Source organism: Ixodes scapularis, unplaced genomic scaffold, assembly GCF_016920785.2.
Source record: "Ixodes scapularis isolate PalLabHiFi unplaced genomic scaffold, ASM1692078v2 PGA_scaffold11__112_contigs__length_91849675, whole genome shotgun sequence".
Taxonomy (NCBI): Eukaryota; Metazoa; Arthropoda; class Arachnida; order Ixodida; family Ixodidae; genus Ixodes; species Ixodes scapularis.
The window spans coordinates 26,787,770-26,804,288 of NW_024609837.1; the positions used below are offsets into that span (position 1 = coordinate 26,787,770).

At 44.6% G+C, this 16,519-nt stretch overlaps 1 protein-coding gene across 1 annotated transcript in view; it reads right to left on the reverse strand.

The window, feature by feature from the left end:
• LOC8026642 (acetyl-coenzyme A synthetase) overlaps nt 1-14,401 on the reverse strand; it is a 60,088-nt gene extending 45,687 nt beyond the window's left edge. The window contains exon 1 of the mRNA XM_029989264.3: nt 13,935-14,401. Within this exon, the coding sequence (XP_029845124.2) occupies nt 13,935-14,269 (335 nt within the window). The 5' untranslated portion in view covers nt 14,270-14,401. The remainder of the gene's footprint in view (nt 1-13,934) is intronic.
• Nucleotides 14,402-16,519: the final 2,118 nt, after the last annotated feature.

Below are 16,519 nucleotides of genomic sequence, written 5' to 3' on the forward strand. Positions count from 1 at the left end.
TAATGTTGTCGGGGACTACAGTTCACTTTACTGAGAGGGCACTAACGAGGGAGTCGTTTCCATGATACTGGAGTATGAAGACCGCTTTGTTCCTCTGATTTGTTTTTGAAACAGCCGATAACGCTTTATTATTATTATATTTTCATCGGAATTCAGGGGGCGCTTTGAGCGGTCACAATAAATTGCTAAGCGACCAGACGGAGACAACTCAAATCACCGTTTCACGATCTTAGCTAACATTGTATGAGGGCAGGTTCACACACTGGCTTACGATGGGATATGCGAAAAACCGGTGTGTGGTTTGTGGACCTATTTTGTCTGCTTACAACCGTTTGCGCAACGGTAGTAAGCAGTCGTACGGCTAGATTGAAAGGCCCGCTCGCACACTTGCGTTTCACCATGATCGACTGAGATAAGGCCAGTTTTACTACGACCGGCTGCGCAGAGGTGCAGCGGTCGTAAGCCGTCGCAAGAGGCTTAAGAACCGGCCTTGTCTCGGAACGTCGTAGTCAAATGCACGTGTGTAAACGGGCCTTTGAGGCTGCAGGACGATTCACACACTTGCGTTCAGTCCGCCTGAGCGCGAGGGTTGCTGTGGAATCAGCTGCGTCAGCTCCAACAAATCCGGTTTTTACTTCGTTTGCTTCGAGCCGACGCAGATGTTGCCATAGCAACCTTGACACTCAGCCGGTCTCAACGCAAGTGTGTGAATTTCCCTTGATTCACACACTTGTGACTGTCTGTGACCTCAAAGACTGTTTTTATGTCTCTTGCGAGCGTTTAGGACAGGCAGCGCAGCAGAAGGGATGACGGTCGTAAGCGGCTTAAAAGCTGTTTGTGTCGGTCGCAACGCACTTGTGCGCAAATGTATAAGCAAGCCTTTAGCCTTTCCGATCGTAAGCAGTGGCAACTTGTGAACCAGCCTTAAAGGATGATTCACACACTTGCGACCGACTCCGATAAACCTGTTTTTGAAGCCTCTTGCGAGTGCTTCGACAGGCAGCGCAGCAGAAGGTATGGCGGTTGTAAGTGGCTTAAAAGCTGGTTGTGTCAGTCGCAACGCACTCAAACGCAAATGTATGAACCAGCCTTAAGGGTGTACAGTTAGATGGAAACTCAAGTAACCTTGTTTTTGTAAACAACACTGCGAAGTGTTTCACGCGGCACTTCTATCTTCAGCTTACATTTTCACGTCGATCAAACTACGTTTTGTCCAACCGCCCACCATTGTAAAGATTTTCCTCTCACAAATTTAACGCAGAGACATTTTGGAAAGTCAAAACGTCTGCAAAGTCATTGATTTTTCTTCTGATCTATGTGAAAAAAAAAATGAAACACATATAGGGTTTGGAAGAAACCTTACCCTAAAGTCTATTTTATTGCGCCATAAAGAACGCTAATTTTATTATGAATACACAAACCTCCTACCAACCCAACAACAGCATAAACTTTGAAGAACAAACTGCCGATCAAGAGGCGAGATAGGATATTGAGCCGCGCCTTGAGCTGTCAATGAGTTGTTAAGTTTCCAAATTATTCGATTTAAATATTGTTTCCCATTTAAATCAGTTGCTAGTTAATCTCTATCTGGTCATAAAGTACCAAAACAGTATAGCAGAATTCACAGAACAATTGAATTCTTCTCACATGTAAAAGCGTATCGGTGTGGACGTTTCCTCGTTATAGAAATGCCTAGTATGATATTATCACATTTTAGTAAGAAAGCTGCTAAACTGTTTGCTTTTACTCATAGACCCATGGCGGTTGTCACAATTCGCTCGTTGCTATATTATTAGCAGCAACAATTAATGTTCTGTCAACAACGAGAGTGCCAATGGATAATTAAAGAGGAGTAATTTTCATCTCCCGCCATAGCGTCAACTAATAAGTGGCACCCAGATATGATTCCTGTTCCGAACAATGTCACAATCAATCATTCTTTTTTTCCTCTTTGACACACGCTTACAAATTAAAAAAAAAAAGTCACAAATAAGTATCTGTTTGCCTAGACGAGATCGAACTGTTTTGTTATAATGATTAGCGGGCCACAAGAGAACCGAATAATAGGACGCAGCACATATCGGTTTTTGTGTGCGTGTTGGGGCACCATACACAATGCCTTAATTGCAAACCATCGAGCCCTGTAGGAAAACAGCAATCGGGGATGGAACTTCTTTTTCGATTCTGTTTCGTAAAAGGAATATTAAAGTCGTATGATGGAAGAGGCTACATTGTCGAGACTTCTTGATTCGCAGAGCAAGCAAACGAATCAACGGCTGTTCTGAGAAAATACTAGAATATTCATTCTACGACCTTCATCCAGTCAGAAGTAGAATGTTAATTTTTAATTACTGCTCTCAAACCAGGTAAATAAAGGTACATTTTTGTAAAATCTGAGAGTAACCATTTTTAATCAGTAATTTCGGTCGCAGTTCAGTGGAGTCGAGTCTGTAACGGCAAGGTAAATGCTGCAATCTGATGAGATACCTTCGTGGATATGGGCAGTCCTTCTTGTTTGAAATCTAACCTATAAGTTCGGAGGCGGTTTCGTATGTGACGAGACTATCAACCGCTATCTCTGTACTCACAAAAGCCATCTGCTAACCCAAAGAAACAACAAGCCATCTGCTCCAGTGCTACTGTTATATCACTGACTTTATAATGCAAGCAGCCGACGAAGCTCTGCACCGGCAGGCATCTTTATAAGAAACAATTCCTGGGAATGGTCTTCGTTCGACAAGGCTTTGAACTGAAAAAGAAAGAACCCTGGTAGTGCTCTGTTACGTGCTGGCAATACTTAAGATGGAAAGTCAACGTCTACTTCTCTTCTGCAAATTGTCTGATTCACTTGTCTGATTTATTTCTCAGATATCGCTGCCTTGCTGACAACTCTAGCATCAATTCATATGTTTATTGCGTTATATTTCAGTTCTCACTCCCATTCTTCTTCCTTGCCAATTTGTAGCCAAAGCAAATTTTTCCTTTTATTTTGCAATTACTTGCGCGGGTATACCTAGTGTGGACGCAGCAGTCACAACAGAAACGGAAAGTCACAACACTACCACTAGCCAGAAAAGATTAACTAATCAGTGATGATCGGTTGCCACTATTGGACGATCAAAGCGCCAACAATCTTAAACCATTATTTCCCCTCAGTGTTTATGACAGATGACCAGAGTAGCATGACTCATCTTAACAACTTACATCGCTCTCCCATAGCTGTCATTGAAATTACTTACTCAGGTATTTTAAGATCAATAAAAAGGTTACAGCTCTTTTCCAGTTCTGGGGACGACAAAGTTAACTCCGAATTACTGAAAAACACTAAACCACACTTAGCCTGTTTTTAGTTAATTATATTACAGCAATATTTGTCTTCTTGCAAACTCCCTACAGGCTGGAAAATCGGCAGATTGGTCCCTATACACAGGTCAGACAATAGAATATCACCATCAAACTATAGTACTATCTCTCTAACTAGTGTTCCATGCAAGCTTCTTGAACATATAACATATGCAAATGTTACGAAGCATCTCGAAAATAACCACATCCCTTTTCAGACCAGCACGAGATCGGGCCCTCATTCTCCTGCCATATTTATCGATTTTCCTAAAGCATCTGATAAGGTGTCCCATAGTTTACTAATGTTCGAACTAAATCAACTTCACATTTGTCCATCAGTGACATCATGGACCGGACAATTTTTAACCAATCGCACTCAGCACACTATAATTAATAAGTACTCGACATAATATTCTTTTGTATAAACCGGAGTGCACCAGGGCAGTGTTCTTGACCCTCTGCTTTTGTTACTATTTGTAAATCACCTCCCTGATCACATAACATACTGTATTCGACTCTCTGCTGACGACTGCGTAATTAACAGATCTGCTTGCAACCTGCATGATAATGTAACACTACAAGCCGACCTTAACCTAGTAGCCGACTGCTGTAAAAAGTAGAAAATGTCAATACTCTTTTAAAACGCAAGTCATTTCCTTCACGCATGCTCGTATTCCTCTCTCTTTTACTCACACCATGTGCAGCCAGGAAATTACAGGGTGTCCATCTTAGAAGTACATTGGTGTTCACATCCTGTCAAACGTTAGCCGCGCTCTTACCTCTCTTCGATGGAATCCAAAAACTGGCACCATCATAAGTAAAACTACTATTCACCTTACGATGGACCGCAGTGAACACTACGAGCCATTCCAGCCAATCCAATGCCTTGTGAGCATCACGTAACCTTCCGGACAGGCGCAGCGTGACGCGCGGCGAACGAAGTCACGTGATGCATCTGCTGCTCTGGGTTAGCCGGAAATGGCTCGTAGAGTCCGCTGCGGTTCAACGTAAGGAGAAAGGGTACCAGATAGATGACTACGCGTCATCCATCTGGTTCTCTTGGCAACATTCATGGAGTCATAACAAACATAGAGGCACTTCAGAATCGCAAAATCAGATTCAGATTTTCGGATTACTCACGAGACGCCAGCATTACTTCATTACGAATGAAATCTGACCTTGATCTGCTCTCGTCTAGAAGATTTACCACGATAGATTTACTATCATAACCACGACAACGGAACTTCATTGTTATTCCCACCCACTCGCATATTTTCTCAGATTGATGATGTCTGTAAAGACCGTCTAATTTTCGCTTCATCGGTCTCGTTCCTTAATTTCACCTTGCCATTAATAATGACATACTGGAATAACCTGCCTAACAGTATCGTGACTTAGACAGGTCATAACACATTCATATTATGGTACGATAGCTCCTACCATCCCCCCTATGTAATGCCCGGAAAGGCCTTTAGGGTAAACGAATAAATAGATAAATAAATAAATATCCCAACTAACCACCCATTTGCAGTTGCATCAACAGCGATTTCGATTTGTGTTTGTAGAAATGTTTTATTTGTGCCTTTCTTCTGTTTAATTACTTGTTTTTTTCCTAAAAGTGTTTGAGTATTTTTCCTGTTTCTTAGCTTTATATAACGTTCTTCAGCTTGTACTCCCGTCTTGTGTAATGCCCGTAACGGCCTTTATGGTTTAGTAAATGATGACGATGAGGATGGTGATGATTACAAACAGCTTAGCTTTCTGCCCTCGATGACGCAAGGAATGCGCAACCAAAGCACTGTGGAAGCCAGCGAGCTTGTGCTGCAGGCGGAGCCTCTAACCTCAGATTAAGGGTGAAGAGAGTAGAGTCACAGCACAACGGAAAGATGCACTACTGACTACAGAAACATAGGAGAAGAGCATGCACCCTTTTTAACCTTTCTCACGCTTGCGTCGTTGTTGCTGTGAATGTTTCCTGTTATGGTGTCGCAGTGGTTCGAGACTGAGAGATTTGAACTTCCCAGGAATTGGGATCGTTCAATATTCTGACTTCATACAACATTCGCGGTGCCTTTTACTGTTATTATTATGCGATAGTTGCTAGCACTAAATACGTTGAACGTTTCCTCGGACCTTTGAGTACAAACTGCGACTTTATCGACGAAAAACGCTTATTACCCAAAACACTTAAAAGAAGAACGATGGTAATCAGTGCTTGAAGTTAATTATTATCGCTTGATTATATATAAGCAACAGAGACTCTCTCTCGTTCTCGCTTCCTCTCTGTCTCTTATCAAAGGGCCACTGACAACCTCAACGCCCATACTTTTTTACTGTCTCAAACGCATAGAGAAGTCGAAGTGATAATACCAAAAAGAAAAAAAGAGAAGGTTTCATCGGAAAAAAAAAAAAAATTAGCGTGCAAAACAGCAGGTTCAAAATCCGCATTGAATATAAGAGCGCCAGCGCCGCGAACAAAGCTTGACGGTACTTGGGTAAGTCGGAGTATCAAGCGCTTTGCATTTGCCGTTCCCTTTGCAGCGTTTTTATGCTAAGCGAGCTTACCTTATCATTCCGCAAAACTCGGTTTGTATAGAACACGCTGTTGACAAACAAGTCTGCGTTCGCCCACACCAAGTGTCTGGGCACCGCGCATGCGCACAAAACCGGAATCACTCGATCTCAACCGTCTGCGCATGCATGAGTGGATATATGGGGCCGAACCCTTTGAGTCGGGCGGCAGCTTGCGCCACCTAGCCAGTGTTTTTTTTTTTTTTTTTTTTTACATGTATATAACGTAGGGTTGTATATCTAGAGGGGCGGCGGAAGCTGTACACGCTCGTTGAACCAGCCAACCGCCAGTCTCGGGTCACGTGATCGTGCGCTCTTTGCATGAGCGGGGTCGAGTGATTTCATTGAAAGCGATCGATTGGTTTCGTCGAGCGTGTACCTTCCAACGCCATGCCAGCCTAGCGGTCATGATGTGTGTAGTAGATTCGTATGCCACGGCGAACTTCAGGAGAGCCTTCGACGACGGCGTTCGTTAAGGCCGGTTCACACGTTTGCGTCTGACTGATCGAGAGAGGGGTCGCATTTCCTTGTAACACACTGGCGCCAGCCATCTGCTAGTTCTGGAACACTTCCGAGATAAGTGTATATTATTTTTATTAATTTTTTTCGCATTGTTCTTTCACTATAAGGTGGAACTAAATTTGACGAAGTTATAAGCGGCTTGTTCTCGTAGATGGTGCGTAGATTTTATTTCTCGAATACTGTAAAACCTTTAGTCACTCTACACACAAATCGAAAGTGTTAAAGGGCCACAGGATATATGGCGTCAATATTCTAATATGTTAAACGGGTTACATGATTATATGAGAGTGCATGGTAGCGTTCGAAGACAGGTATTTTCTGTATTCTCTGTAGCAACGTAGTACCCAATATAGCACCGACACAGCTAACAATCAGCAATGATTATATGGTTATGTATTCCTAATTATACGGCTATATATTCTAATTTCCCGATTACATACTAATGATCATATAGTTCTACGATACATATCAAATAGCTATGATGTACCCTCCGATACCCTAGTTATACCCTTGTTACACCACCACCCTTAACCGCAGTTAAGCCACCCCTGGCTGCATATGCGCTTTACTATAGTTATCACACTATATTACTAAACTCTCAGAAAGCACAGTAGTTAGTTGGGCTAGTTGGTGTTGCATCTCAGAGAGCTATTTCACAAGAAGTGAAAAGCGCGCGTGCACAGCTTTGACGGTCGCTGAAGACGCTCAAGCGTACGTGCACCCACATCTATGACTGTACAGTCACCGAATCTTCTCCTAAAGTGTAGTGTGGTAACTGTAGCTTAGCGTAATTCCCGTTAAGTGTGCCCGTGTAATAAATACCCTTGTTACACGGCCACACTTAACTGCCGTAACACTAAGCCACAGTTACTACGCTATACCCTTGGACAACGTTTTGTGACTATGCAGTCAAAGACATGGATGTACGCGCGCTTCCGCATTTTGAGAGACCATCAAAGCTGTTCACACTAGCAGCAAAAGCGCGTTACAAACAAGGGCAAAATGAAAGGATACATAGAAGGACAAACCCGTGTCCTCTCCTTCTGTCCTTGTTGCTAACGCGCCGTTGCTGCTAGTATGAACTCTTATCCCCAAACCGCCCAAGCTTTCATCTTAAAGGCCGACCTACAGAATTGTCCTCTGCCGGGAAGAAAGCCGGTTCCCAGTTCCCTTTTCTCCGTTCCCTCTCGCATACTTCTGTCCCCACAGGAGCGGCTCTCTCAGCTACTCCCTGCAGAAAGGAGGAGGGTTCCCCCTTTCTCGAAAGGAAATGAAGTGATGGAGAGTTTTCTCTTTTCTGATTGCTGGTCGGCCTTTAACATCATAGCTGTGGACGCACATTCTTTCTTTCTTCTAAAATATCTGTCCGAGCGCACAGTATGCTAGCTGCGGTGAAGCGTAACTGCAGTCAAGGATGACTTAGTTGCGGTTAGATATGTTTGTGCCACGAGGGTAGAATACAACGTTCACTGACTGACTGCGGTTATAACATAGTTGTAAGGAAATGCGACGCACTTGTTAAGAGCCAAACGCAAATGTGTGAACCGGCCTCAGAAGTGTGCACGGACGACGGTGCGGTGTCCATGTGGGCGAACGCGTCACGCATATCTCCCGAACTACTTCTTTTCTTTTTTTTCCGTGTGAGGAAGTCGTGTGCACAAAGATACGGGCGTGTATTGGCCTTTGCTGATAGGAGGAACGTATCGGGTCGTTGCCACTTCATTGACGCACTTTTCTTCTTCTTTTGTTTGTGGCAGCAACATTCACAATCACCGGAACGTCTCTTATATGATTGTCGAGGTCTCGCTGTGTCTGTCTTGGCAGACGAAGAGCGATGTGACAGAGACAAGCACGTCCCCCAACGTATCACGGTGCTTTTGGCCAGCCATGTAAGGGCAGAGGCCCGGCGTGGATGGATGGATAGATGGGTGGTTGCTGTTTCCTTTGAATTGAGCGGTAGTTTGCGCCAGTAGCCAAACAGCATCCCTGGGGCTACACTAAACTAATTTAAGACAGTTAAATCAGGATTACCGCAGAAGGGCCCTTTTTTCGAAACCAGTTCTCCTCTAACACTCTCTCTCGTTGCGCTGTCATTCGCAAATCATTTGCATCATCATTATCCCCAAAACCAGCCTCAAAGTTTCGGAACCCCTGGCGGCCAAAACATAAAGTAATGAATGGCGGTTGGAAAGCACTTTCATGGAACCATCAATCAACGCCGGTTCAGTAGAGTCGGATGAACTTTGCCAAGCAATACACAGATAAGCTTCTTCGCGTCTCAAATTATACTGCTGCATTAAAACGATATTGTGTTTAAATGCTATGCACTCTACGCAGTCGTGCTGACACAAGTATGAGGGTATTCACTGGACGCCATATTTGAGGTCGATGTTAAGAGCGCGTGCTCAGAACGAGCTCACATTAATAGGCTGCTAAGACCGGTAATCTTGATGGTCCGGTATGCACATTGTAAAAGAACTGCGGAAGCTCGCTGTCATCACGCGCTCATCAGTTGCACACGCAGCTATGGCCTCTAGAAAATACTTCCGATACACTCGGCCGAAAGCTTCTTTGTCATTAAGTGATTTCACGAATAAAAGCGAACTATATCTCTTACTCCCTCCTTCGCAAAGCTTGCTAATATAATCGCGGGGTCGTCGAATGCGGCTCATATGCTCAGGAAAGAAGCACTCGACGTGGGCTCGATATACAATCAATGCCTCAATTGACACTCGGGAAATGGTTCTCGTGTAATCATCACGGTGCCGTAAATATCCGTGCTCTAACAATGTCTTGAGAGCAGCACGCGCCCTGGGCACTTGAAACCCCAGCCTATGTATGGCAACGATCAACATTGTCAGCACGGCATCAGATAACGTGGCATCTCGTTCCGGATGCGAGTTAAAAGGGTGACTCTTTTTGTCTTTAAAATTTTCACGCGATTCATAGAGCGTGAATTGTATGTAATGGGCGTCACACAACGGTTCATTCGAAACATTATTCACGCAAAAATAAGACGGTGCAGTAAGTGACGAAAGAAGCGAAAAAAAAAAAATAACCGGAACAGTGTGATTCCGTCCTTTGAGCCGCGGCTACACTATCAGTACATCATTCAAAATGTAATCTGCAAACTTTGTCCGAGGAGTGTTTCTTACATGCGCATATATGTGCACACACTCATGAAACACGCATGTATGCACATGTGCATGAAACAAACATGCATGTTCCATGCACATGCGTACATGCGCATGAAACAAACGAGCTCCGAAGACGCCTGACGCGTGACCGCAGATAAATCTGTGATCATGTCTGCGGAGAGACTCCGCGGGTCCTTTGAAGGATGTATGAGGAGCGTGACTGGAGCTTCAGGTGGTATTGACACGGGGAAGAAATCCGCGGAGACATCTGCGTGACGTCATGAGCAAGCGCAACTGCTTTCTGAGCTTCCTCGCCCACAAGGACAAAATGCCGAAAGATAAATGGCAATTTTAAAAAAAAAAACACTAATTAATCCAAAACATAGTCAATATTTATCAATGGCAGCATACAAACTTCTTGCAATGGTAATAAACGGACATCGACTGGCTACGAATTACGAATTTCACTCGCACGAGGAAACAAAATGTATTTAAACACATCTGCACGTGGATGAGAAGGTGAAGCGCTGCAGGACCCAGTGATCCTCGGTTCAATCCCCACCCCTGCCCGTTTCGATCTGGATGAGCATCGTACCGGCGTGCGGTCGTGGATCACTACTGCGTGGTGCACGTTAAAGACCCCAGCATAGCGGTTGTACTGCACTGGCTAAATTGCTCATCTACAGCTGGGAGACTCGTCGCCACTGTGAGGCAGACCAACTTCTAGGCTGTATAAACATACACACAACCCAATTTTTTTTTAGACGGTGGAATATTTAGGTGGGGGTATGCTTCTTGGAGAAGATCCGTTTTGAAAAAAATTTATTGTTCCTTCAATGCACGTGAAATAAAATGAATGAAATAAACTGTGCAGAGTTCTTAGGCACAATGGGAAATCCCCGGGATTCCCCCCCCCCCCCCCCCCCCCTGTTGTTCCGTGTGCACACCGCTGCTTTGAGACAGAGAAATATCTCGAAGCTAGCCACCCACAGGACTCAAAGGAATGCTCAGAAAATATTACCCTATCAACGCTATTCACAAATTTAGTCTTGGAAGAGAAGAAATCTGTTTCTGCCGTCATGCTTTTTGTTGTTCTTTTTATGATGCATGTGCAGTGTGGCCGTATCTTAAGACAGCGTACTCCGTGCAGCGGAGGAAATGAAAATGACGTAATTCCAGATAGGCTCGCGTTTCAAGCGACAGACTCTTTCGAGGCATCATAAGACACGGCAAAATGGCGTGAGCCTTCGAGAGAGATAAACGCTGGTCTCATAACGAGATATTTTTCAACGATAGGACGCAGAACAAACACGTGGGGCCACAGCAAGATGGCCGAATAAATGCGGTCGTTGCTTCCGCTCGTTTCATTAATTGCTGTCCGGCGAAATGACGGAGAAACGGCACCGTTCCTCATTGGACAAAAAGTGAGGGTGCGAACGAGCTAATGTAAATGGGGCATAATTAATTAAAAAAAAGAAAAACCAAGACCGCGGCTAGAAAACGACACCACATCCCTCTATCTTGCGGGAATGAGTGACCCAATTCGAGCATCTTATAATTTCTCAACGCAAGGGCGCTGAAAATTACTCTTACTGCTCAACTTTCGTTCATGACAAATATTCTCAGTGTGCACAGGCAATAGTGACGAGAGAAACTGGCAACGTGTTAAATGCGCGTGAAACGGATTTAAGAAGCTGGCTGTTTCTGTCGTCACTACTTCCTGTTGTCACAGTTGTTGGTGTGCTATGCTCACTGAAACGAACACTCTAGTAATATAGGCTGTGTGTTGGTTTTATTTTATATAAGATTCATGCAAGTATTGTGTGAGCTAATTGTAGACTTGCAACGGAGTTCACGTTGTTGTGCAGCCGACTGAACAAAGGCATGCCCTCTTACCACTGTATGCACTCTTATCAGATGCGCTCTTTCCGGGAGCATTCTTAACAGATATGGTAGGCACCTTTAACAGATGTGATATCGACAAGAAGCGCTGCATGAGGATGTACTTGAAGTAGTCCTCAAAGTAGGCTCTGAGTAATTGTGTGTTACTCCATGTGCCTGGAAGTTCAATTTCCTGATAGTTTTCAAAACAACTACTGTTGTTGACCTCCAGCAAGATCTCTCCAGTTTTGCCCTTGCTAATTAATCTATCAGAAGAGCAGCATTTGCCTCTCAAGCCAAATTTCGATTTAGTTTTTGTTTTTCAGGCAATGCCATATTTCACACTGCTGTTTCGCTGGATAAAGAAGGTACTTGGATTGTTTAAAAAATAATTGTAAATTAACTTGAAAACGGAATGTGCTTGAAGCAGTTTAGTTGAAGTGCGTTTCACGTCATGTGCATTTTTATTCATGTAACGTACAAAACACGATCAATAATTTGGTTCTAAACGTACTTTTATACTTAATTCATGCCAAGACCCAATATCTATTTAATCTAAACTTCTGTCGCAGTCATAGTTCCTTATTCCCTCGAGGTCAGTGCAAAGTAGCCCGACAATAAGGCGGTCTTGGCTATTTTCCTTAGAATATTTTACGCCTTGTACACCTACACTTAAAAAAAAATGTTATTAAGTCTACATTACCACATATGTGCAACTACTGCGGTCTACGAAGCAAGGTAGGCAATTTATTAGGTGGAAATACATTTAGGCAAATAAAAACAAAAACATACATCTGAGGTATGGTACTGAGCATAAGGTTCCACATGCTCACGTCTGGCTAGTGTCAGATCGGAAACTTCAACCCAAGGTCGCAATGTATTTTTTTTTGTGTTTTATGTTTCGTCGGTCTCCGAGCTCCTTTTGTAGGCATCAGTGATTAGCTCTATAAGCGCTTTGCAGGAAAGTAGACACACGGGAATTTTTTTAGTTTCCCTCCAAGCTTCTACGTGCCCCGAAAAAAAAAAAAAAAGAAATCGGGCTTCTAATATTTTTTTTTTGTCGAATCTTGAAAAGATGTTTTTTGGCAGCCTAAAATGGGAGTTTTTCCAGTCCGACATCCAACCAGAAATCGGAACCTAGTAGATTCGACTGCCTTCATATTTTTTTTTTAGACACTCAGATCTTACATCCTAGCTGGCAGTAAATAGGTCACTCCGCTCAGCGATTAAAACAGCAGACACCGCTCACCAGTAATAAGCAACTCTCAAGATATGAGAGCCAATGCCCCTGAAGCTTCAGGCGGACTTTTCCAAAGTTTTTTCCTTACAGATTCGAATATCTTTGTGTTTTAGTTTGTCGCATCTCATTACATCAAGATAGCTGGTGAAGTGTCAAATAGCCTCCCCCGTCGAAAGAGAAAAAAAAGAAGAAAACATTCACCAGTACTATGTAATCTGCCCGCTACGACAGTCGATAACTCTGAGGGACTATTTTTATCCTCGTTGAGAATCCTTCTCATTATATTAGACTACCTTCTGGGTTTAGTTAGTCGCACCCTGTCACATCGGGATAGCCGGTAAAGTGTCATGTTACGTCATTCATCGATAAGAAAAAAGAAAAAAGAAGAAAACACCAGTAATAACAAAATAGTAAGTTTCCCGCTGACAGTCAATGACTGTGCGTTTGTCCCCTTGTCATCCGATTGCCTTCGGTTTAGAACCATGTGTGACTAGGAGGCCTCCAGTGCAATCCTTACATTCCTAGGGATAGCCGGTAAAGTGTCTGTTACCTCATTCATCGATAAGAAAAAAAGAGAAAAGAAGAAAACACCAGTAATAAGAAAATAATAAGTTTCCCGCTGACAGTCAATGACTGTGCGTTTGTCCCCTTGTCATCCGATCGCCTCCGGTTTAGAACCATGTGTGACTAGGAGGCCTCCAGTGCAATCCTTACATTCCTAGGGATAGCCGGTAAAGTGTCTGTTACCTCATTCATCGATAAGAAAAAAAGAGAAAAGAAGAAAACACCAGTAATAACAAAATAGTAAGTTTCCCGCTGACAGTCAATGACTGTGCGTTTGTCCCCTTGTCATCCGATTGCCTTCGGTTTAGAACCATGTGTGACTAGGAGGCCTCCAGTGCAATCCTTACATTCCTAGGGATAGCCGGTAAAGTGTCTGTTACCTCATTCATCGATAAGAAAAAAAGAGAAAAGAAGAAAACACCAGTAATAAGAAAATAATAAGTTTCCCGCTGACAGTCAATGACTGTGCGTTTGCCCCCTAGTCATCCGATCGCCTCCGGTTTAGTATCGTGTGTGACTAGGAGGCCTCCAGTACAATCCTTACCCTCCTAAAGGATCCTTCTCACCAACTTCGACTACCATCAGGATTTATTTAGTCGCGCCTCGTTCCGTCAAGATAGCAGGTAAAGCGTCAGGTTACCCCACTCAGCAATCGAACAGACAAAAACAACCCTCACCAGTAATAGGCGACCTTGGCGCCATGACCAGCGATGACGTGCCGGTCGAGTGAGTTGTAGCACGCGTTGGTGACGCCGCCCAGCATCCAGCAGACCTTCACGGGTCCCGCCCTCGGGTCGAAGTTGTAACCCAGGAACCGATCCCTGGGCGGCGGAACCTTCCAGTCCAACTTGAGGGCCAGCCGTCCCCAGAAACCGGCAGGGTCTTCTACGGATTCCTGGTACATCTTCTGGTACTGGGCCATCGAGGACACGTGGTGCTGGAACGTCGCCGTACCACCCGCGACTCCTTGGTCGCCATCGGTGGAAAAAGAAGCTGGCTCGTGGCCGTTCATGGACGCTGACCGGTATGCTCTTCTGTCCACCTCTGCAGAACGGACCTCCTTGCGTCTTTGCTGCCAGCAGCTGATACACTGAAGTGTATGGTCGCGGTCCGGTTTCCCGCGCGCCTGATAACTAGACCGGGCGGCGAGAAGGTGTGTCGGTCCGGAGGAGTTCTATGCGAGGGAAGATCGGTGGAGGGTTTTGATAAAAGGAAACTGATGCCACGGACCCTCAGTGTTGCTTTTTGCTCGACGGGGGAAGGTAACGAGAGGAGGACAGCCGAACTTGAGAGCCGCGCTGTTGACCGTGCGCTGTTGTCGCTCCTTTAGGATGCAAGGAAAAAGATTACGCGTCGCAGTTTGAACTTCGGTGTTCCCGTATCAATCAAGATGAGAAATTCCGAGAGAGCGTTTCGATAAACTTTGCAGCGAAGCTGTTCTTATTGCGACAAGTAAAACAGAAAGTGAAAATCGTTTGATCGAATGTATGTTGTCGTATAAGTTCGTACGCAACATTCTTGTTTTTCTTTATTGTGTATTGGCGGCAGGGTATCGCGTTGACGAGTTTCCTGGGGTACTTTCCATACTGGATTAGTCGGTTTGTTTCTTGAAAACATGCTGTTGTCGTCAACAATGAGAGAAAAAAAAAAAAAGATATTTCCGGGTTTTGTATAACTACGCTTTTTTAAGAACTGAGATTCAGAACGTTTTCATGTGATCCTCTTCTTCGAAAAGGGCCAGCAAAGAAATAGACCTCCGCGATAGAAAAGGACTTCGTGAAGAAACCCGTCCAACTGCTTGGTTCAATAAAAACAGAATGCCAACGGACAAGAGAGCCGGGTCGTATCCTTGCAGTATTCAAATTTATCCCTATAGAATTTCTTACGATTCCGTTGCCGCATTCATATGTAGAGTGAACGCGTCAGCGTTCACATGATTCCATATTAGGTGCTATACAAGTACGACCTTTGCTTTGGTCAACGATCCAGTGCCTTTCATAGTTCCTCTTGAAAAAGTCCCTCCGGATAGTGTAGAAAGACATACTACCCTAAATGCCTCATCCGTGTGAAAAACGATTTTACCAGCCAAACGAAAGAGTTCTTTTTACGGGGAAGCTGTTTACGGCTTTAGGGTTCCACGAATTTTTCGTGTGCAGTCACTAAGAACTCTACGCTTTCACCGCCGCACGAGCCGCACGCCCGCACGCCTTTCCCGTAAAAAAATATTCAAAGTAAATAACCAAAATGAGGCGTTGACGAACGTGCGTGCAAGATGCCCGCTGTTTTAGGCTTTTGCTTAAAAGTGCCTTCTGACAACGAGCTTCCGACAATGACCATCTACGCGATCTATGCAGTGATGAGCGACAGTAGCTATACATATGCATAAACAATGTCAGATTAAAATAAGCTCGACCACGCCCTCTTTGCCCGTATTGTTTTCTTTAACAGTCCGAAATATCTGAAAAAGAAGCCCCCCCCCCCCCCCCCCCTTTTTTTTTTTTTCTTTTCCCGTTTTTCCTTTCCGACGCCACTTTTATAGTAGAACGCTCCTCGACCTCGAGTTGTGTCGGCTTCTGTGCTTTTTGCGAAGCGTTTCCTCCGTCCCGGAAAATAAACCTCCAGTACAACTACAAACTAAACTTACTATATGCGAGCGTCACTCGGGCGGCGTTCGATCGCATTAGGGGAGGTAGTTTGCCAGGTCGCTGCAAGGTTTTTATGAGCCTCAACCTCCTGCTCGCCCCTGGCCGTTTCGAACTGGATGAGTATCGTAAAACAGTGCGTTCGTGTGATCACTACTGCGTGATGCACGTTAAGGTGTATCCACACGACGGACCGGGCCGCGGACCGATTGATCACGTGATGCGCGGCCCGCGGGCCGCCCGGCTGCAATGAGCATCCACACGGCGGACCAAAAGAGCAGACGACAGAGTGAACGGGCCGGTCTAACCCTCGATCTCACAGCTCCGCCAAACGCATGCAACGAGCTGCTTTGAGGCTATTTGTAAGGAGCCAAGATGGAGGTTGAACGAAAGCGACTTTTGGCCGCGGTGGCCCTGGCGTTGACTATTGAGGACGAGGAGGACTTAAGTGAACCGAAAAGGGCAGGCATCTATTGTCCCAAAGAGCGGGGAATTGCTCCACGAGCGCGATGAAGTAAAAAGTTGCGTCGTCGCACCATGCCGCCATCGTCGAACAACAAAATTTTCCTCTTCGTCTTCAGCAGTTGGTGCCAGAAGAACACGACTTTCGATTTGGATTC